Genomic DNA, 23146 nt, shown 5'->3' with positions numbered 1-23146 from the left:
GCCCTCAGAACCTATTCGGGTTGGAGAGGTTGGGCTGGGCCAGGCCATAGCGGGCACGGCAGCCAGCCCTGACAGAAAGGGAACGCCACACCGAGACCCTGCACACGGCTGCCAAAGCGGCTGCACAACTTTCCTGCCCCTCCCACACGGGATGCTCGGAGGGGCAGTGCGCAGGTATGGCTTCTCCTCTGGCCTACAGCGCATGTGCCTCACGGCCGTTGCCGCCCCGGCCCCTACTTAAATGGCGGCCACGGTGGCCATGGCGGTTGAGCTTTGCTGCGCATGCGCAGCGCCCATTGCCGCTCCCAAGATGGCGCCGCGGCAGTGACGGGCGGTGGAGGAGATTGTTTGCGGCGGGACTAAGCGGCGGAGCGCGGCCTCGGCGGCCCGCGGCAGGATGATCCCCACCGAGGAGGTGTCGGCCCGCAGGAGGGAGATTGAGGACAAGCTCAAGCAGGTGGGGCTGGGCTGGGGACTTGCTACCGGCCCTGCCGGGGCATGGGCCGGGCCCGCGCCTGCAGCCCCAGCGCGTTGCCTTGGAGATGGGACTGGAAGCTGGTCTGGTGGTCCCCACTGGGTCTGGGAGCGTGCCGGGACACCCTAAAGGCTTGGTCACCCTGCTCCGCGCCTGGCAGCATCCCCATGTCCCTTCGAGGACCTAGGATCTTGGTGTTCAAGATCGTGGGGTATCTCAGCTGCTCACTTCAGGCCTAGGGTCCCCCTCTTAAGCCCTCAGAGCTTCTGGGGGCTCTCTTTTAGGTCAGCCTGTGAGGTCAGCCCCTGCAGGCTGCTATTCCCCTCTGCCTCTGGGCCTTGAAAACAGCCCTTAATGGTTGCTTATTTGTTGGCCACCTGAGTTGATGGCCATGTGTGGGATTTAGATGGTGCCTGTGTGACACTGGTGCTGTGCAGTGGTAGGGAGCTGTGTGGTGTGAGCCAGAGTGCCTCTGGTGAAGATGCTAATTTTGTATTGTGCTGTGACTTTAGTGTGCTCGTGGTATCAAAAGGAAACAAGTAACCCATAAACCCCTCACTCATTATGCTGTGCCTCTGTCACCTTGGCTCTGCTGCCCTGATTTCTGTTAGGAGGTAGTGTACTAAAATGTGGCCTCAGTGTCAGACCAAACCTGGTTTGCTGCAGTGTTTACTGGGACTTGTGAAAACCTACATGTAATGTTTAGTGATTTAAGTACGTAGTGCTCACAATTGAAGGCTATTTTTTCATCCTACTGACAGGAAGAAGAAACTCTGTCCTTTATCAAAGAGAGCCTTGAGAAGAGTGACCAGCTTACAAATAACATGGTAAGGAGGTCCTTGAAGTTTAGCTCTAATATTGCACCTGAGTTTACTTTTTCTTAGGAGAATCCATTTCAAGGCTGTCATTGTGCCCATCTGAGGAATGCAAAGTAGTGAACCACTTGCTCTGTGTCTGTGTTTCATACTTCACTGGCTGGGCAAAGGGGAAAACATAAATGCTTCAATCCTAAGCTTCTCTCCTAGGGAGTTGAGGGCCCAAATGAGCGGTTGTCTCTTGTCTCTTTACAGTCTGTCCTCTCTCTTGAGAAGAGGTATGAATAGATCCTGGAGTAGCTTGTGCAACAACATCTTGTTGTTGCTTCATAAAATCAGGTCTCATTTGGAGTTTTATTTTGGGAGTGTTCTGTTTAAGAGATGGAAAGCAATTATTGTGCTCTAATTGCTCAACAGCCTTCAGCTGATACACTATGTCCAGTTTGGGGCTCAGTGCTGTAGAGGTACCACTAGAGAAGTGTGGAGAACATAACACAGGAGTGAATGTTGAAAGAATTAAATTTTGGCCTAGAACAGGTGGTGTGAAGGCACGTTTGATGAGCTTACTAAGGCTTTCCATCTTTCAGAAGCAATATCAGAGTCCCTTTTAAAACACAAATGTCTACATTGAAAAAGAAGGTTCTCACTATGCTGGTCCCGTGCCTTCATGTTGTGCATCTCACTTTTGGGTCTTGGTGGTATGGGGCAGAATGGCTGCTGGATTGTGCTTTTGTTGCTCTTTTTACTTAGGGCACCTCCAAGCAGTTACTGTAGATTTGTTTTCTGCTGCCAAATAAACTTTTGCTCCCCTTTAGTACTGACTTGGAACATTGTCTTCACATTTGACAAACATTTAGTTCAAGACTGGGCCTTCTCTGTATGGCAGGTGATCTGCTTTGTGATTCCTAATAGAAACTGGGATGTAGAGGGTTTGAACAGCCTCTTCAAGCACAAAAAGAGAAGCTGGAATCTGAAGATCTGATTGCTCCATCTACTACACTAATGTATGTGGCAGGATGTGCTCAGCTCTTTATCTCTCTCTTGGCATGTAGGTTTCTATCCTCTCCTCCTTTGAAAGTCGTTTGATGAAGCTGGAAAACTCCATCATCCCTGTCCATAAACAGACAGAGAACCTGCAACGCCTGCAGGAGAACGTGGAGAAGACTCTGTCCTGCTTGGATCATGTCATCAGTTACTACCATGTGGCTAAGGACACAGAGAAGATCATCAAAGAAGGGTGAGTTGAGCAGCTAAATCATGCTGAAGAGCTTCATCCTATTGAACTTTTGGGATAGAGGTATGGGATCTGACTCCACAAACTCATCATAGCAGTCCCTGTACCCTTCCCACACTCTTTCCCCACCATCAGTCCAGAGTTAAGCTGGCTGCCTTGACCTTCAGCAGTCCTCAGAGGGCAAAGTCTGGTGTCTGTTCCAGGTTTTGCAGACATGCTGCCATATGAATCTCATGAGCACTGGTGGCCTCTCTTCGTTCCTCTTCCCTCTTCCTAAAGGTTCTTCCCACCCTCTTGATGTTGCCACTGCATCCAGGATGAATCAGAACTATTCTGGAGACTGCTTTTAGTCTCCAGGAGGATGCTATGATGGCTTTTCTCTGGGGTGGGATATGCAGCTTCCTTTACCTTCCCATTGGGGTGCAACTGGCAGGGGAAGGCAAGGCTGGGACTTGTGCTGCTTGACCATCTTGATTTCTATACATGCTGTGTGGACTGGGTATTCTGCCATGGCACTGAGTGGGACAAAAGGGAATTTCATGGTCTCCTCCCAGTTCAAGAGAAGGGAATTGAAATAATCTTTGTTATTTTTATCCTGAGTTTGCTCTGGTGCTTTCTTTCTATGTTCTGTCTTTGCTTCTTGAGGCACTGCTTTTTATTTCTGATTTTATTTTCAGCCCTACTGGGAGGCTGGAGGAATACTTGAATTGCATGGACAAGATCCAGAAGGCAGTGGAATACTTTCAGGACAACAATCCCGACAGCCCGGAGCTGAACCGTGTGGTAAGTTGTGGATCTGGTACCTGGCATGGATGAGGGAGGGACAGACAGAGCCCTGCTGCTTGTCCTCATGCTGGTGGGCTTGGTGCCTGGTGAAGACAGTGTCTGGGCACAGCTGAAGAAATGATTGGTTTGGCTTCTGTTGAAGTCTGCACTCGGCAGCATTTTTGATTGTGGTGTTTTGATCTTGCTATCCATTGCTCCAGCAAGACTTGGTTTTGTTGTTTCAGTCTAATTTGCATCAGGAATAGACATTAAGTTATTTCCCAAAACAAACCTCTTGGTTTTCCTCTTGAGTAACAGAAATAGTTTTAAGTTGACTTTCTGTGCCATATTGGAGACACTTAACACTTGGATATTAGGTATGTGACTATGAGTAAGTAATAGGCTCTAGCAAAATTCCACTACTTGTGATCTGCTACTTGTGATAGGCTGAGGGAGCTGGGGTTGTTCAGCTTGGAGAGAAGGCTCTGAGGGGACCTTAGAGCTGCTTTCCAGTACCTGAAGGAAGGCTGGAGAGGGACTTTTCATAAGGGTGTCTAGCAACAGGACAAGGGGGAATGGTTTTAAGATGAGGGAGAGTAGATTTAGACTGGATCTTAGGAAGAAGTCCTTCAATACAAGGGTGCTGAGACTCTGGAAGAGGCTGCCCATGGAGGTTGTAGATGCTTCCTTCCTGGGAGTGTTCAAGGCCAGATTGGATGAGGCCTTGAGCAGACAAATATAGCTGAGCGGCCTCCCTGCCCATGGCAGGGAGGTTGGAGTAGATGATCTCTGAGGTCCCTTCCAACCTAAGCCATTCTATGACTTCTGGAGGTGTATGTTTCAAATGTGGTGGAGTTGATTGATTGAACCTCCTCCTGAGCAGCTCTTGTCAGTCCTTCACCTGCTTGAGCAAAATGGGAGATCTGTTGAAATCCCCCTTGAAGACTGAGCAATTCCTAAGCATATTTTTATGTTTCACTGTCAAAGTCTCTTAGTTCCAGGTGCTGTTGGAGTCTGAAGCCTGTGGTACTTGACAGTGGTTAGAAACGCTGCACAAAGTATGTTCTTAGGCAGAAGCAGTTGTGAGTGCCGCAAGTCCTGCGCTGGTTGTGATCTTCTGCTGCTCTGTGTCAGAAATCCCTCTTTGAGAGGGGCAAGGAGTCTCTGGAGTCGGAGTTCCGCAGCCTGATGACTCGGCACACCAAGCCAGTCCCACCCATCCTCATCCTGGACCTCATCAGCGGGGACGACGAGATGGAGACGCAGGAGGAGATGTCTCTGGAGCACCTCCCTGAGAGTGTCCTGCATGACATCATTCGCATCTCTGGCTGGCTGGTGGAAAACGGCAGGAATCAAGGTTGGTAGTGCCACGTGTTGTTCCCTTCTTGCTCTGTGTCTCTCCAGCTACTTAACACAAGAGGTTGAGACCAAAAGCAGGGTGTTGAGGGTTGTGTGTAGCACTGCACAGCTTGGCTTGTAATCACACACCTGCAGCCTCTGCTCAGGTGCTGCTGTGGCTCACAAACCGTGGGTTACACTGCTGTTGGTAGCAGAACTCATGACTGCTTTAGTGGCTCTTTCCCTTTCCATCATCTTAAGATCCTGCTTTTTTTTCCTTCTTCTTTCCCCCCAGTATTTGTAGTGAGTTTCCAGTGGTGATTCATCAACAGAACAGAATAAACTCTAGGTGGATGTGATGAGAGCAAGAGCTGTTGTCAATAGAGCACAAATTAACCTAATGCATAGTCTGTGCTATAGCAGAAACCCATCCACCTTGCACCTGTAGTACCTTCTGATGGAGCTGCAACTATCTAGTGCTTAGGTACTCCAAATGTAAAAGTCACTGGTCACTTATGCCCATTTGGGAGCTATTTATGAACAGAACTTTTTGTATTTAATGTGATCAAGGCTGAAGAGAAAGCAGCACAGGAGACTCTTCAGTGGACCATCTCTTTCCTGTTCTGCAGCATCAAAATCTGCCTACAGCTTTGCACTCAGTTATTAACTTTTCCTTTGAAAGTCAATGACTTCATGGACATGCTACAGGAAACCTGCATTTTTGCATACTTAAAGCTGCTAGAATCACCTCCCACCTCAATGATTTACTTCTAAGAGGGGATTACTGTGCTTACCAAGTATGATTAACATCTTTAAAAGCTTCTTAAGCATTTTTCTTTGATCAAAGGCTACTCAAGCATGTGTGGCATACTTTGTTCGTCAGTTTGTATTCTGCTTTCAGGTGGTGACCTCCTCATTGGGCTCTTGAGTGGCCAGAATCCTAAGAAATCTGTGCAGTCTCTCATGCTAGAAACTGAGTACTTGAATTGGCAGTGTCATAGAGTCATAGAATGGTTTGGGTTGGAAGGGACCTCCAAAGGTCACCCAGTCCAACCCCCTCTGCTGTCAGCAGGGACTAGTCCTCAACTAGATCAGGTTGCCCAGAGCCCTGTCAGGCCTCGCCTTGAATATCTGCAGGCATGGGGCCTCATCCACCTCCCTGGCCAACCTGTTCCTAGTGTTCACCACTCTCGTGGTTTGTCATTTCTGACAAAAGTCTCCTCTCAGTTCCACAAGCAATGTGCTCTTGGTAGTGGTGCACAGATTTAGTGCTGTGTGTGGTGGGAAGGCTGGAACCAATACAGCAGGGAAAGAGGAGGAAGAGAGAGGCTCTGGGAAGGAAAAACGCTTAGTTGGGGTTCCACATCAATGCTAGTATGTCCCCTCAGGGTCACAGAGTATTTCAGGAAAGGTTTGGTGTTTCAGGTAGCATTCTCTCTTTGCTTCTAATCTCGTTCCTACCTTGTCTCCTTAGATTTCATGACTGTGTACTTCCAAATCCGCTCTGTCCAGCTTGACCGCTCCATCAAGGGGCTGAAAGACCATTTCCGTAAGAACAGCTCCTCCTCGGGGGTGCCCTATTCCCCTGCCATTCAGAACAAAAGGAAGGACACCCCCACCAAAAAGCCAGTCAAGAGACCAGGTGAGTCCTCGGAGCAGGGGATGGTTCTATTCTGTATCTTCTTGTTTGGGTGTTGAAACTTCTAAAGTAGCCTCTGTGTCTAAAATGTGCTCTTAGGTCAGGAGCAGGGCTGAGAGTTTGGAGATAAACATCTCTGCTCTGGGTTCAGCACTGAGAGGGCAGGCATCTGTCTCTGCTTGTCAAGTCAGATCTCTCCTCTGGGGAATGTAACAAGAGGAGAGGGGTCCTGTATACAGGGAGAGAAAAGGCCATTGCCTTCACAAAGGAGATGAGTAAAAAGAGACCTGAGAGGGCTGTAGATCTGAGAACACCTGTCCTCAGCCTTGGAATATGGAATATAGGCTGTGCCACAGCAAAATAGGAAACCCAGAGCTGGTAAAGCACATCACTTCAACCATTAGTTATGAATAAATTAGTGTTGTGCTAGGAAGCAGAGAACTCATCAGGAAATTAGATGGGGACTAGGTAGGGGCCTACAGCAATGAGATCCAAAGTTGTCTGGATTTTGAAGGGCTGTTAAAGCTTTTGCCTCAGCCTGCCTTTGGAAGAGCTGTGACTGTGGCTGGGGGGTTATTCCCCCTCTCCTCAGACTAAGCACAGAGCTGGAGTTCCTAGCTCTGAAACCTGCCATCTAGTGGGAGCACAGCCAGGAGGAGGGCCAGCAAAAGCTAGCATGTGCTTCCCACAGCAGCACAGTGATATTGTCCCTCTGTGTGTCACAGCACCTCTGTAACAAGGATGAAAGCCAAAAATGTTTATATTTCTGGGGGCTCCCCTGGTCAATAATGTCCCACTAATTTTTTTTTTCCCTGTGTTATCTGAATACTCTTACTGGGTTCAGGAAAATATTAAGGAATGTGGGTAGGGCCTGGGAATGGATGGGAATGGGGGAAAGGGAGATAAAGAGCTGTCCATTTTAATTGTGTTGTGTTTATTTTTATAATCCTGATGTGAATGCAGTCCTCATCCCAGGTAAATTGTGTCTCTCTGTGTGTGTGCTGGCCCTGGGGCTCGCTCTCTTCACTTCTCTGTGTGGAGATGGCTTTGCTGGGCCTCTTCTTGCTAAAGCAGAGGGTGTGCCTGGGATATTTAGAGAGGGAAGGCTGTGACATCCAGAGATTACCTCTCTGGTCTTTTAAAACCAATCTGTGCCATTGCTGCTGAGCCCTGGAGCTGTTCCTGAAAGCTAATGTGTGAGATGCAGTTGGTGGATGCCATCAGGCTGCAAATTTTGATGGATTTTTCCCCTGTCAGTGGAGAACCACTTGAAAAGGGGATGTCTCATCCCACACTTGACTTTCCTCTGGAGTCTGGCAGGTAGTTATTTTGCAAAGAATTTGCACCTTGTGTTGGGAGATGTGTAGAGGACAATGTCCTCCTGCTAAGGAGAACTAGTTCTGCTGTAGATGGCAGAAAATCAATGTTTAAAATTGGTTCTGAGAATGATGGCAGACATCTGTGCTCAGCTCCTGAACACAGCTTGATTACAATGGGGAAAAATGATTTCTGTATGGTTTGGTACTGGAAAGATGTCAGGTGGAGATCTCTAGTTGAGCCATGGGGAACTTGGGAACTTGGGCTGTGAATGCTTCAGGTTTGGTCCATAGTTCTCAGTTCTCACCTGATACTGAGTTTTGATTGCAGAGAAGTCAGCACAGTGAACAAATGCTTCTGAGCAGCCTGCCAAATGTGAGATGGAGGAGAGTTTTTTGTTTTGTTTTTTTTTTTTTATCATGAGCAGATTAAAGGAAAATCAGTAGGTTATTTTTAATGAGACTCAGCTCTTGGATGCTCACAGAGAGAGAGAACAGAAAGGAGCCCACACATTTGGAAGCACAAACAGGGCCTCTCCAAAATGGATACATTTGGACATCCAGAGTTACTTGTTGTGGTGAATTTCTCTGCTGTAGATTTGCCAAGAGAATCTCACATCTTTTCTTTAATTGGAGCTTGTGAGATGGGCCAGCAGAAGGCACAGAGCTCGGCCTGAATGCACTTAACAGAGCTGACAGTGAGGAAGGAAAGAGCATTTCAAATTTCAAATAATCTGTTGAGGTATTGTTAACCTCAGGGAAAAAATAGTGGCTAATTTGTCTCCACTCTTCCGTGAACAAGGACAGAGAACCAGGCTGTAGCTCTTGAAGGAGAGGGTTGGTTCAACTTCATACACCAACCATCTCTTAGGGCTTCTAAATTATACTTAAGTGAAATGAAAAATAGAGGGGGGGGGGGGGGGAAAAAAGGTCTGTGAGCAGAGATTGGCCAGGTTTTCTGCAGCTCCATCAGCTTTCAAGGACAGCTCTTGAGGTGGAGGCCTTACACCCTCATCACGCTGGCACGGTGACCCTCTTCATAGCCATATGCATCTGGTGGTGGTCGACTGCCTTGGTTTTAGCCTTTGTTCAGTTATGGACAAAGAAAATCTTTTTTTGTGCTGTTACTGCAGTAAGTAAAATCAAGTTCTGCCAATCTGGTTTCAGACAAGGGGGGGTTTCCTCACAATTCCAACAAGCTTTTTGATTTCCTTAGTCCTGAAGGAAGAATATCCCAGTGCACACCCCAATGCCCACTTTAACCTGTTGCAAGGGATAAATAACAAACTAAATCTGATGTACTATAACTTCTTGGCCCACAAAACAAGGTGCAAGGGAGGCTAGAGCTAGAGGGAAGGTGAGGTCTTAGGGACAGGGACACATAAGACAGAGACACATCCCCCACCCCAGGTACTGTGTTGGATTCTGGAGGACATGCTCCAGAGATGTGTGTTGTTCCAGAGGGTCTTCATCTCTCTGTTATTGTTTTATTTGTTGGTGTATCCTGTACCACCTCCTGTTGTTACAGCCTGCAGCTGAAATTCTGACTGCTGGAGGTGCTTCTAAAGCAGAGTTGTCTCCTTGTAAATGAAACTTGCCAAGTCAAGTTGAACTGATGAAGCAATCTGTGGGCTGCTGGGGTTTTTTTTGTTGTGTTTTTTTTTTTTTTCCCTTTTATTCAGTTGTTCACTGTTTGAAATGTCAGCAGCCTGTCTCGGAGGGCAAGAGCATTTAGCTTCCCAAATCATCCTGCTGCAAACACATGCACATAAAATGCTGCTTCTTTGTGATGCCTGTAGCCCCAGTGCTCTTTTGTTGGCTGGAGAGCAGCAGGTAGCTCAGCAGCTCTGCACTGCCAGGGAAGGATGGGGCCAGACAATGTGGGCAGGGACATCCAGCCTGGCTGCCTGCAAGCAAAAGCCAGAGGGATTTAAACAGTTTTATGCAGATTCCCACAGCTGGAGCTTAAAAGAAGGGAACTGTGTTGCCCTTCTACTTGGTTAGAAGAGAGAAGCAGGAGAATGTGCATTTGAAAAACTGTCCCTCATGTATGCCCCAAAGCCACTTTATTTAACAACTGGGCCACAGGAGCAAATGTTTTGGGTGGGTTTTGGCCCTTGGAGCTCTTTTCCAATTTACTTAATGCTCCAGTTTACCTGGCAGTGAGGTGCTACCTGAAGGCAGGCTGTGGAGTCTTTGTGTGGCAGAATAAAAGAGCCTGTTCTTGCTTCCTGCTTCCCATATTGATCACTGCTGAGCCTGAATGTGATGTTTTCATTAGCAGCTGAAACACAGTCCCTTTTGGTTTGCAAGCTGCCTGATAGGGGAAAACAATCCTGAAACAAAAGCATTTGGCCTCCACTAGAATCTATTAAAGCCTAATTACAATGCTAAGTAGAGGGGTAGAGCAGCACTGAAGTGATGCCCAGGAACACTGAACACTCAGTCTGTGTCAGGCAAACACAGGTAATGGTGCTTAATCAAATAAAACTCAGCAGAGGTGTCTAGGCTCTCATCTGAGAGGAAGCTGTCAGGGCTGGGCTAGGGAGATGTGCACTGCATGCCTCTGAAGTGAGATCCTCTTGGCAGCAGCAGCAGTTGTACTGCCTGCTTGGTTTTCTCACCAATTTACCCTCTTTTTATCCTTTTCTTTTTTAATCCTTATTTTTTTGTCCTGGATGCTTGAAAATGGGAAAGCTGAAAGAACTGGTAGAGGACAGTACTCTGCATCAGCTGGGCCATGGTAACAGCAGTAAGAGTGAGCTTAGTGCATATCTCTGGAGTTTGCTACAGCCCTGCTTCCTCAGAGGAACTTCTTGTGCCCAAGCCCTCAAGGTTTCTGAAAGCAGCTAAGAATAAAGTGCAAGTGTTGGATGTGAAGTTAGGAAGAAGAGTCATAGCCCTGTAATCATATGGCAGGAGCTAGCAACACAGGAGGGAGTAAGTCGTCATACCTCCCTGGTGTGGGTCTAGAGGGGAGAAGTTTCTTCCTAGGAGAATGTGGTTTGGAGATTATTTATTTTTTTTAAGTGATTGGTAGAAAGTTGAGGGTCTAAGTGAATTGCTAGAAGAAAAATGTTACCAGTGAAGGATCACACTCTTATTTAGTAAGAGCACCAGGCTAAGGCAGCCTGGTAGTTGAGTGGCAATTTTTCTCCTCTTCTAACTCATTAGAAGTGCACTGTCTGGGGAACCTGAAGCTTCCTTCCCCATGCCTTATATCCCTTAATGGGGATAAAGCACCACAGGATGCTGTTCTGCAGCAACATCTACATGGCCTTCCCCTCAGAGTAGCAGCCCTCAGCGCTGGGGCAGCCACCACTCCTTTCCAAGCTGGTCTGTGGCTTGCTTGTCCTGGTGGCAGTTGGGGATTTTCTGCAGGTTTGCAGTATTTATCACTTCAGAGGAGAAGAACAATTCCTAATTGTGGCAGCAGCATTTTTATTTCTTTTTTTTTTTTTCCCTTTCTTCATTTGCATAGCCTAGTTCTGTTTCATCTTGAGCCTCCTATAGAAACTCCTTCTACCTTCCCAAAGCTTTCCATCCCCTGTTGTGCAGGCAACAGCAAAGCTCTGCAGTGAGAGGGTGTCCATGTGCCTGTGATAATTGCAGCTTGTTGCATGACGACTAACCTTTTAATGTGGAAACTGTGCTTGGTCTTCACTTGTCACATTAATGCTTTGTTTTGTGCTTTCTAGCTGTATATCCAGCAATGCCTTTTGTTCACTTCTGTCTGGGTTTTTTTTGTGTGTGTTAAGTATAAATCTTTTAACCCAGTGTTATTGTTTTTTTTTCCCATGGTCTTAATTGATTTGCAGTTCCTTAGAAGAGAAATGTCTTGGGGATTAGGGTGACTTAATGCGAGTTAGACATGGGTGGGCAGCATCCATTATTCCCTGATTCCCGTGATGGGAATTGCTGCTGCAATTGCTCTCCTGAGCCCAGAGGTTGTCACCCTTTTAGCACTTCCTGTAACACCAGAGATCATTCCTTGTCTTGGCTGTGGGGCTCCTGATGGGTCTGTGTTGAGCATGCTCAGAAAATACCCCTCGGAAGGGCACCTCTTGCTGCATCTCTAACCGAGCAGCTGGGTTTGAGTCTCTGGGGAGCAGGCAATGTGTTACCAGGCAGGACTTGTCTGTATGGCAAAGCCCTGCTTCCACAGCTGAGGAGGAGCACCAAACCCTCTGCACTGAGATGCAGAACACCAGATGAAATAAACTCATGACAGGGAAGGGCACTCTGTGGCCTTCCTTCTCTGATGGTGTTTTCTCACCCAGCTGTAGCAACTCACCAAATTGACCTCAGCACTCCCTGATTCCATAACCCCCATCCTCAAACAGTCTGGAAATGTCATTGTGTCTGCACGCTTGGACATGAGTTTGGGGTTCACCTTCCTGTACTGAGCATGCTCATTGGTGCCCAGCATCCTCTTGCTGGGCCCAGGTGACTTGCTGGTGGAGGGCTGCTGTTCTGGGTTTGTTTTCTTTCACTCATTTTCTAGGTCTTCTTGTCTCTTCTCTCTGGCTCTGGTGACAGGCACGATCCGTAAGGCTCAGAACCTTCTGAAACAGTACTCTCAGCATGGTCTAGATGGGAAAAAGGGGGCCTCTAACCTCATTCCTATGGAAGGTAATCACAGCTCTAGCTACTTCACCCTTGACTTTCTCTGTGTATCAGCCTGGCTTTTCCAGATGGGACTTCCATTAGCCTAGTGCTTGGTGGCCAGCATTGGATAGGTGCAGCTGTTCTTGGGGAACCAAGGAGGTGCTGGAGGGCTAAATTATTTTTCTGATTTTAGTGTCAAAGTATGTTTCAATTTGGAAGCCTCCATAAACAAGAGGACACCAAGAGAGGAACATTACCATCAAGTGGTTGACCCACCATAGCCACCTGACTAATGGAAGCTCTGCTCTGACGACATCTGCTTGTTTCTATTCTCTTTTTTTGTCTGGACTTTGAGCCATTCAGTTTCCCAGTGACCTTTCCAAACCTGATGCTGAAGTGTCAGACCACAGCTAGCTCAGTGCATTGTCTGAACACCTTCTCTGTGGAGTTCTACCTAAATGGTTGCCTTCCTTATTCTCATCTCTTGTGCTTATTGAGGTTGTACCAGATAAGGGAGAAAAGGTCACTTGCTTCAAAGCATCTGTAAGACCTTTCTGCCTCCTATGTATGAATCCAAAGTAGATGTCTTCAGTACCTACACTGTAGTCTACAAAATCCCAGATGATGACTAACATCACTCATTTGGGGGAATGATGAGCAGGAGATGGCCTTTGAGTTTGGATCTGTCATGGCTGTGGGTACAAATTGGACTTCTGGTGCTTCTATCCAATTCATCTGTCATGGCTGTGGGTACAAATTGGACTTCTGGTGCCTTCTATCTGATTCAGATTTATGGCAGGAGCTTCAGGGGACTCCTGTGGCCCAACAAACGACTTAACTCACACTTCTCATCAGGTTTCAAAGGGTTGCTACTGCTACATAGCTCAACAAAGGGATTTGGTCAGGTAGTGTTCCTGGGACCGTGTAGGGAACAGTGTCCAGCAGATCAAATCAGCCAAGCTTGAAGCAGCTTCCAGCCAGTGTGAGCATCCCTGCTGTAACCACCCTGGATAAATTGCACCTTCTGTTTGTGCCGGCTGCCATCTCACTAGGTCATGAGCATGACTTACGGGTTAAGCACCTTTCCGATGCCCTGAGCGACAAGCATGGGCCGGCTGCTGGTGAGTACCGAGTTGTCACTTCCTAACGAGCTGGCTAACCTCCCTTCTTTACAGCATGGCACACAGCAGTGGCTCTTCACCTCCCTGGGCAGTCCTGGAGCATGGGCCTGCTCTGCCTCTTCTCAGGAGAATTCACTCCTCCTAATCACACAGCCCCTCCAAGCCCTCAAACAGGGAATCCTGACTTTGTCCAACCAAAGACTGGTGGCCACTGTGCTGAGGGACACTTAGCTTTAGGTAGCTACTGGCTTGTTCGGTGCCAAAGTGAAACCAACAGGATCACTTGCAGCAGAACACTCTCCACCATGGGCAGCCCTTAAAACCATCTCACCTTTGAGTGTCCCCTGCTGCCCAGAACTTCTGAAAGATCAACCTGAGGCACCTGTCAGTGTAGGGAAGAATTGGTTCTTTCTCCAGCAGACGTTGCAGATGTTGCTGGCAGGAAAGAAGGAGCAGGCTGTAGGGTAGAGAAGGTGTCTCTGTGTAATCTCACTGTCTTGTAGTGCTTACTGCAGGAGTCTGAGTAATCCAGGATGGTGTGAGCAGACTTGGTTTGGCCCTAGGCAGCCTGATCTAGTCAGAGGCATCTCTACTGCCTGTGGGAGGGTTGGACAGGGTGACCTTTGAGGTACCCTTCCAACCTGATGTAATCTTTGAATCCAGCTAGCAGCTGGCAGGAGTTGGTGCAGGCCTTTGGATCATACTGCCACTTCTCATGCTTATCACGTAGGTTTTTGGATGGATCTTTGCCTGAGACATTTATATGCTGGAACTCAAATATTTGCATTGGTATGCAGCATTGTGTGGCAGATTGCTCACCTAGCTGTGCTGATATCTCTGCTTCATCGGATTTCAATGTTCATCTGCTTGGGTTTTTTCTCTTCTATTTCTGCCTGTGGGAAGAGGTTGCCTTCCAGGACAGCCTCCATTTCCCAGAAATATTGATGCAAAATGACAGCTCTTCATCTGCATGATGGATGGAGATGAAGAACTCTAAAAATACAAGCAGAGACGTTGAATAATTCACATCAGACCTTCCTGAGTTTAGTACTCTGTGTTCAACCCCTTGATTAAATTCATTCTGTATCCCAGAAGAGCTCCAAACTTTCCCTCTGTCCTGAGACTGGAAAGAGCTGGTGTCTGATGTGGCTGTCCTGAGCTGCAGGTGGCCTTGCAGGCCTCCTGCAGGGTATGCACAGCTTCCCATGCACGATCGCAGGGGCAGCTTTGGTCAGAAGGCAATTCTCATTCTTACGCAAGGATGGAGGCAAAGGCAGAACCATCTTTTCCAGAAGAACTTTGGGCTTCTTGTGCAGCCCAGGGCCTTGGAGTGAGGAAGCTTGGTGAGGATTTCCTGCTCTTACAGCCATCTTGGCCTTGCAGGGAGGGACGACGTCTTCGACATCGAGATCGATGCCTACATTCACTGTGTGAGCGCCTTCGTCAAGCTGGCCCAGAGCGAGTACCAGCTCCTGACAGAAATCGTCCCAGAGCACCACCAGAAGAAGACCTTTGATTCTCTCATCCAGGTCAGTTGAGCTTCACTGCTTGCTTCCTCTTGCAGAGGCTACACACCAAGTCTTTTTGCCTTCCTCTTCATGGTGAGGGTGTGGATTCCATCACCTGCCCAAGAGCAGCACCACTGCTAGGGCTGGCCTCCAGGACCTGTTGCACAGACTCTGGAGAACTTGTGCTCAGTGTCACTTCACCGGGTACCACAAATGACCCATCAGCTAAACTGGCTTCCTGAATTGGTATCCTGCATTGAGCCCCCATATGCTGCCTGAGCAGAAGTCCCTCTGCTTCCTTCTCTGGCTTTGTTGCAGGAGTCACTGGATAATTTGATCATGGAGGGGGACAACATTGTCTCGGCTGCCCGGAAAGCCATCATCCGACACGACTATTCAGCTGTGCTCACCATCTTCCCCATCCTTAAGCATCTTAAACAGATGAAGCCAGAATTTGACCAGGTCTTGCAGGTAAGAGGAGTGGAATTAGAGAGGGTCCTGTGGCTTGGATTGTCTGGAGAACTTTTTTTGAAGGGATTATCACAGTGGCTTTGAACAAAGCCATGCTGCTTCTGTCCTCCGACATGGGCTGGAAGGGACACAAATGCAGCTTGCTTCTTGCTGTGATGGTTAACTAGCAACTTTGGCACTTCAGCAGTAGTTCTTCTTGGTACCCTGGGATGGATCCTCTCCATTATTGTGCTGTATACCAGGCCTCTGAGGCATTTCATCTCTGATGCTGCTGAGCTTGGTTTAGCTCACTGACATCTGGAAGATAGGCTGCTCTGAGGAGAGCCTGCTTGGACCATGCCATAAGGTTTTCCAGGTGTCAAACATGGCATCCAGGCTTAGCAAGGCTCCTTTCCCTCTGCTTCCAGCTGGTATATCAGGTCCTAGGTAAGGAAAGTTGAGAGGTAGCAAATCCTGGTCACCATTATGGTCACAACATCACCTCTTGCTGGCTGGCAGAAGAATGCAGTATTTCACATGTTGTTGATGGTGCTATAAATATTCTCCTGACACATGGGGAATTGAGAATGAGAAACTGAGGTGGGGGTATCAGGTGCTAGATGCAAGTTCAGGTACCATTTGTTTTCCTTCTCTGATCTGTTATGAAACTATTCCAGGGAACTGCAGCAGGCACCAAGAACAAACTGCCAGGGCTCATCACTTCTATGGAGACTACTGGTGCAAAGGCACTAGAAGAGTTTGCAGACAACATTAAGGTAAGATTCTTCTCAGGATTGTCTCTGGCAAGATCAGCAGGCCTGGAGGAGAGGTTTTCTGAGCAGAACCCCTAGTGCTGCTTTCAGCTTTCCATGAGACCACATAGTTTCTGACTAAAGCAAGAGCTTGCTGGATCACTTTGGGTGGTCAGCTGCAAGCACCAGATTCTTGCTGCTGATTTCAAACACAGGAGGCCTCTGCCTGAGGCCCTTAACAGGCATTCTACAAATAATTTGACATGGGCTTCCAGGCCTCTGCAGATACCAAGTCAATCTCAGAATTTAATGCCATTTGAAAGGAAAGGAGAATTGCTGACTTGAAAAATTTTGGGAGAAGTCACATGAAATTGTGCCTGTGTAAGGTAGGCTTGGTGACTGCCCTGCCTGCTGAGTGAGATGAATGTTTGGTGGTCACATGCTGCACGAACCCCTGTGGTTCTGAGCTGCTGATGCATAGCAGCTGTGATTTCTCAGCACCAGGAGATGGCACTGCAAGAGATGGGTCTGGGGCTGTTGGGAGATGCTGGATAAACAAGCCTGAAGCTCACTTGCAGCAGCAGTTGTGTTCTGTGTGCCTACCAGTCCCTCACGTTTGCCATCTGTCTCTCTCTTTCCTTCTTAGAATGATCCAGACAAGGAATATAACATGCCAAAAGATGGGACAGTCCATGAGCTCACCAGCAATGTATGTGATGATTTCAACCCTCTGGTGTGAAAAAATAGCTTCTGAAGAAGCTCTAACAAGAGCAGTAGGGAAACTTTTGAAGTTAAGGTGTCTTGATATTGTCAGGGCAGTTAGTAGCTTCCATGGAGAGGTTAGCCAGCTGCCCTAGCCAAGCCATGTGTGAACTTGTGGGTAAAACCCAGCTACTCAAATGACTGCAGTGATTTGTTTCTTGAAGGCTTTTAGGCATGGAGGGCAAGTGGTCCTTCATGGTCCTTAATAGCAGAGGATAGGAAATGCAGTGTTGGTTGCTCATCTCTGCCCTCCCTTGCTTCCAGGCCATCCTTTTCCTGCAGCAGTTGTTGGATTTCCAGGAGACAGCAGGTGCCATGCTGGCATCCCAAGGTACATACATGCATGAGGCTTGTGTAGGCATGCACCGCCTTCCCCCAGCTGTCTGGACATCTGCCCTAGAAAGATCAAACCTGAGCATGCACTGTGAGCTGCTTCTTCTCCTGTTCTTCACCCTGTGGTTTGCCTTGTCCTCTGGTCTGCCATGACCACATAGCTGGTTACCTGGAGAACTCCAAGGGCTGCAGGGAGTTTCTCTGCTGGTCTTCCACACTTGTTCCTATCGGATACTCTTGAGGTGTTTGATGCTGATGTGCTCTGTGATATGAAGAGAGGATGCCTTATTCATTTAGCTTCAAATATGGCCCTAGACTTGTCCTCTGGTGCTGTACTGGAGGGCAGTGGCTGGTCCAGCTTTAGTTAGGCTGTGTGCTGATGGTTTGCCACCTTTCTCTGCCACATCCTCTGGTCAGAATGTAACAGCAGCAGCAGGAATGATCTCCTCAGCATCCAGCCAGGTCAAACTGGGAGTCCTGAGCTACTCACTGCCGTGTGCTCTAACAGATAGACAAGTTTTAGCTCTGCTCCCCGGGATGCCCAAGAGACAAATTCCAGAATGAAATACACAAATGAGGAGCTGAGAGCTGCTGCTCCATGTACCAGGATGCTGCTGCATATCAACTAGGATGTGATTCTTGCTTCTGTGCACACCACCACCTCCCAGCTCTGTGTGAGCTCTGACTTGGGCTGACATGTAGAACCTCAGCCACACAGGTGACCCACAATCCAGGTGCTGTAAATTGTCCTCTCCCTCTGCAGTCAGGCCTTGGGGACCATCCACTGCTACATGCTCCCTGCTTTCTGGTAGTGGTGTTCCTGTGCAGAGCCAGCTCTGCCACTTGCTCCAAAAGGATCCTGGCCTGACACAAGGGCACTCATGCAAGGCAGAGCTGCTCTCATTTTGAGTGACACTTGTTCCTGACTGTTGAAGTTGTGGTCCCTGTCTGGCATGGGCCTGATGTCATCCTAGACCAAACATCATCATATCAGAGGGATTTATGTCAGGGCAGCTGCTTCTGTGGATAAAGGCCCTGTTCCCTTAAGGACAGCTTCCAGGTGCTAACTCAGGTGTGGGTGTCTGCAGCTGGGTTGGATGTCTCCCACAGTGATCCCAAGTGGTGGGAAATGCGCACAGGTTGGGTTTTTTGGAGGCATTGACCTGAAGTAGTAGCAAAAGCAGAGCTGATCACTTAACTGCAGTGATGCCAACCTCTTGTTCTTGCCCACTGAACAACTACGTAGGGCCTTGTGAGGCCCTGCAGGGGTGCTGAAGTGCAGAGTGAGGGTGGGATGGCTTTGCTGAGGTCCTTGGGAAGGTTAGGTGGGCTGTGCAGCTCACTTGAAGAATAAGGAAGCTGCTGCTGGCATGAGGGAAAGCTTTCCTTGGTTGATTTGGAGTGAGGTGTCCTGTTGAATGTAAACAATGGTGACACAATATCTCTATCAGGGGAAGGAGGTTGGATTCTGCCTTCCTTCTGTGGTCTCCACCCAGTTTGTGTCCTTGGAGGGACTCCTGCCTGCTCTGTGTGGCTGTCTGTGGCTGCTCTGTGTTAATATCTGCTTTGTTCTCAGCGGGATGGTGGTCTCTAACCTGTCTTTTTGCACTTTGCATTTCTTTTTCTTTCTCTTCCCTCCCCTTTTCTCTCTGCTCTGCCTAATCTTTGTAGTTCTTGGGGACACATACAATATTCCTTTAGACCCCAGAGGTAAGCAGACTTACCCACACCTACCTGTTCATGTTGCCTCCAGCTCTGCTGATGTGTGCTAATCCTTTATCCTCCAGGAGTGGTAAATCAATTAACACCTAATTGAACAGGGGGTAAGGGGGAGGGTAAGTAGCTCTTGGCAGTGGGCTGGAAAGAATATGGAGGGCTTGTCAGCAGCAGACAATGAGGGATGCCACATGAGCTGAAGCAGGCTAGAGCCGCTCTCATGGCACCCAGTCTGGTTGGCACGGGTAGCAAATTGGCACAGCTGGTGTCATGCTTTAGCCTGCGGGCACTCAGCTCCGTATTGTCCAACTCCCAGCAACAGCAGCCTCAGGGCCTTTCCCATGGGTTGCCTATGAACTAAGACCACCCTAGCTAGGCCTGGCTGCCAAATTCTCTGGTGGGGGGAGGAGATGGTGGCTACCTCACGTGTCCTGTGGGACCTGTGCCCACAAGGCCCTTGAGGGCAGAAAGCCATCTCTTGTGCAGGGACAGAGGAACGTGTGCCAGCCTGGAGTCACTGCTTGTAAGGGCAGGCTCCCGTGCTGCTGTCCCTCCTACAGAGCCAAGCAAACCTTGTCAGCAACCATGGGGATAGCTGAAGCTTCCCCAAACCCTTCTGCTCATTTCAATTACTGTTGTGTGCCTGCTGTTGACAGCTCCAGCTCATTTGTTTCCAACTGCCAATTCCTAGTGCTGCCAAACCCTCTTCAGGTGGTGGGGGAAGGATGGGGAGGATGTGTTTAATGTCTCTATTTCTGCTCAAGGGGATGTCCTCTGAGCACTTAGGAAGCAGAGGAGAGATTTCTGCTGGGGTGCTCAGCCCCTGACGCAGATAAAAGGACTGAGGGTTGCAGAGCTCTTCCACCCTCACCCTGGAGAAGCTTCTGACAGCACTGAAGCAGGGAGCTAATGCCACTGTTGGTGGGAGCTCTGCACTAATTCCATAGCAACAGGGACGAGGCTTGCTTGAATAGAGGCAGGCTGACCACACATATCTCCCTTCCCCATGGCTCATTAATTGGCCTGAGACTCTTTCCCTTTCAGAGACCAGCTCTTCAGCCAGCAGTTACAGCTCAGAGTTCAGCAGGCGGCTGCTGAGCACCTACATCTGTGAGTACTCCACACACCTTCCCTCTCCTGCCCCATCAGCTGCACTTTGCTTAGCTTGGCCTTGGGGGGAGAGCACAGGCTTGTGTCTTGCTCCTTGTCAACTTCCCGTGCATGAGCTGGAGTCTGGTGGGAGGGATGGGGGAAAAAGGTCAGGCTGGGAGTTTCAGGCTGTTAGAGTCAGGCAGGATAAAGCACAGTGCAGCAGCTCAGAGTGCTGCAGGGCTTTTGTCATCAGTTGCTTTGAACTGCTCTCACCCAGTGATACAGGATAGAGATTTTACAGAGCCTCTCTGGCAGCTGGGAGCCCACTGGGCTCCCAGCTGCCAGAGAGGCTCTGTAAAATCTGTCCTGTATTTAACAGTAGGGCAGTGAGATGAGTTCATGGTGCTGCCTTGTGATGATCTGTTACAGTGGGGATCAGGTTCTTTGCCTTCTTTGAGGTCTGCTGTCTGATCACCTGTGCTGGTCCTGGGACTCACTCTGAGCACAGAATGTGACTGGTGCCAGTTGCACCAAAGGCACTAGTTCACAGAGAGGTTTTGGTGGCTCACTGAGGGAAGATCTGTGTAAGACTTGTAGGATTGTTAAATATCTGTGATTTTACCCTCATCTGCACACACAGTTGGGGCTGGTCTGTTGACTTTGCTGTGGGCCCACAGTGACAGTGCAGAGCACTCTGGATGGTCCCTAATGAGAAGTTTCAGTTTTCTTCTCTGTGTTGTTTTTTTTTTTCCTTCTTTAAGGCAAAGTGCTGGGCAACTTGCAGCTTAACCTTCTTAGTAAGTCCAAGGTTTATGAAGACCCAGCTTTGAGTGCCATTTTTCTGCACAACAACTACAACTACATTCTGAAATCTCTGGAGAAGTAAGTATGTGTCTGAGGTAAATCTCCTTGAAGTCCAGGCTGATTCTCAGTACATATTTGGAGCAGAGCTCTCAACTGAGTGCGTTTACTTGGCAGCCTGCCTTTTCTCTGCTATTCCTTCCATTCCTCAAGCTGCCCTTTTGAAAGCTTTGCACTATTATAAACATTGCATCACTCGAGAGTAGAAGATAAAAGCATCAGAGATGCCTGGGGTTGTGGAGAAGCCTTTGATCTTGGGAGGAGTGAGGACATGGCTTTGGAAAGTAACTTGGAGTAGCTCCTGTCTCCCAGTTTGTGCATTTTAGGGTCCCTTTTATTGCAAAGGGCAGAGGAAAATTTGTTGATAGAGGCTTGAAATGTTGCCATCCTGCTAGCAGCCCTGAGAGCTTCCTCAGATTTTTCTGTTCTTTCAGGTCTGAGCTGATCCAGTTGGTAGCTGTGACACAGAAGACAGCCGAGAGGTCGTACCGGGAGCTGATCGAACAGCAGATCCAGACCTACCAGCGCAGGTCAGGAGGCATCTTCCCCTCTCCCCTTGCTTTGGGGAGCTCCTTGGGAGCCAGTGCTGATGGAGCAGTGGGAGAGATTAAGCTAAAACACAAACTTATCTAAAATCAAAGCCAAATTATTTTAGCTTCCAAATGATTAATCTAACTTGGGAAGGGGTCACTGTGTAAAGTTTTGGGCTGTCTGTTTCCTCGGGTGGCCTTTGGGTCATTAGGGAAGACACGGTGTGGTGAGACACAAGTGACTCCTCTTTGCCTCTTTTTGATCTCATTTGCCCTGCAGCTGGTTGAAGGTGACAGATTACATCTTGGAGAGAAACCTGCCTGTCTTTCAACCAGGAGTGAAGGTGAGAGAATAGGCAAGGATGCTTTTCAGATGCTAGGAATTGCCAGGAACACCTTCTCCTTTGTCATAGTAAAATATTCCCAGAAACCTTCTTTCTATCTCATGCCAGCATTGTTCTGCAGAGTGAATACTGTGGCTGCAACAAGCTGGAGAGCAGCACTGCCTTCTGCTCTCCCCTGCCCTAGATTCATATGAGTCTGTTAATCTTTGCCTCTATTCTTACATTTTCACCTGAGCAGATGCTTCTATTTTGGATTTGCAAAACCCTGAGACCTACCCTTGGAAAAGGCTGGAAGCATAAAGAACTCTTATTTTCCTGTCAGTTCTGACTGAAAATTGCCCTTATTAAACCTACTTCAGACAAGAGCCAGTCATGAATGTAGGGTGTGCAGCTCACTGCAGCTTTCTCTCCTCCCTACTTTAGGGGAGGGAATTCAAGCCAAGTAGGTCAGAGATTACTGAGCCTGGATGGGGACTTGTAGGCAAACACTGATCTTGGAAATGTATTTCTGGTGATGAAATAAAATCCTTTCCTTTCCTTGTTGCAGCTCAAGGACAAGGAGAGGCAGATGATAAAGGAGCGCTTTAAGGTAAGGAGGTGTTAGGTGGCAAAGAACATCCCTGCTGTCAGTCAGCAGTGGAGGGGAGCAACATCAGGCTCAGTATAGAGATGTGACTGCAGACAGGACACTCACTAAGCTTTGCTTTGGACAGGGTTTTAATGATGGGTTGGAGGAGCTCTGTAAGATCCAGAAGGCCTGGGCCATCCCAGACATGGAGCAAAGGGACAAAATCCGCCGGGCACAGAAGACCATTGTGAAAGAGACCTATGGTGCCTTCTTGAACAGGTGACAACCTCTTGCAGTGGTGTCTTCTCTTTGGATTTACTGAGGTCTTTGGGGTCTAGAGTGGCCTGAGCTGAAGCATCTTCCTATTGTCTTGTCCTAGCTTCTCTACTCTAAACCATCCCCAAGCTGAACTCTGCTAGCTGCAAACATCTGCTGTCACCCTGCCTGGGTCCTGGCAAGTGCAGGGTGACACAAAGCTCTGAGCCATCCTGGGCTATTCATGTAGAAATCAGGAGACCAGTTTGTAACTGGGTCACCTGTCAGATTCAAGTGGGGTGTGCTGGAGTGAAGCTGGTTTGTACAGTGCGTCTCTGCTATGTTCCACTCAGCCCAGGGTTCTCTTCCTTTGCAGATATGGCAATGTGCCCTTCACCAAGAACCCTGAGAAGTACATCAAATACCAGGTTGACCAGGTTGGGGAGATGATTGAGAAGCTGTTTGACACATCAGCATAGACCTCCAGCTGACCTGTACTCTCCAGCTGCCCAATACAGCTCAGCAACTTTTGGAACTCCCTTCCTTTTTGCCCTGCCCCATTGTGGTGGGCAGGGTGTCCTACTGTATTTATCAGATTTATAAACCTCTGGGAACTACCCTGGGTGGTCTTTGCCTTCTTCCCTGGATCTGGAGCCAAGGCTCT

General features: G+C 48.4%; 1 protein-coding gene across 9 annotated transcripts; it reads left to right on the top strand.

Annotated features, from left to right (window-relative positions):
• The first annotated feature begins 397 nt into the window (after positions 1-397).
• Positions 398-23088, top strand: EXOC7 (exocyst complex component 7). 9 transcript variants are annotated; one of them, XM_054393953.1, is made up of 22 exons: positions 398-457; positions 1237-1302; positions 2343-2527; positions 3202-3307; positions 4424-4646; positions 6102-6269; positions 7230-7241; positions 12122-12214; positions 13243-13311; positions 14695-14840; positions 15138-15290; positions 15947-16045; positions 16668-16730; positions 17048-17114; positions 18788-18826; positions 19877-19942; positions 20686-20806; positions 21220-21315; positions 21596-21659; positions 22207-22248; positions 22373-22506; positions 22859-23088. In XM_054393953.1, exons 1-22 carry the CDS (start codon positions 398-400, stop codon positions 22959-22961), a joined length of 2175 nt encoding a protein of 724 aa, XP_054249928.1. In that variant the 3' UTR covers positions 22962-23088. The 9 variants fall into 9 exon arrangements, with proteins under 9 accessions (XP_054249928.1, XP_054249930.1, XP_054249933.1 ...); XM_054393955.1 differs by lacking the exon at positions 7230-7241; XM_054393958.1 differs by lacking the exons at positions 7230-7241; positions 13243-13311.
• The last annotated feature ends 58 nt before the right edge of the window (positions 23089-23146 follow it).

Source organism: Indicator indicator, chromosome 29 (assembly GCF_027791375.1).
Source record: "Indicator indicator isolate 239-I01 chromosome 29, UM_Iind_1.1, whole genome shotgun sequence".
Taxonomy (NCBI): domain Eukaryota; kingdom Metazoa; phylum Chordata; class Aves; order Piciformes; family Indicatoridae; genus Indicator; species Indicator indicator.
The sequence above is the reverse complement of the archived record's forward strand: the minus strand, read 5'-3'. Positions and strand labels throughout refer to the sequence as shown.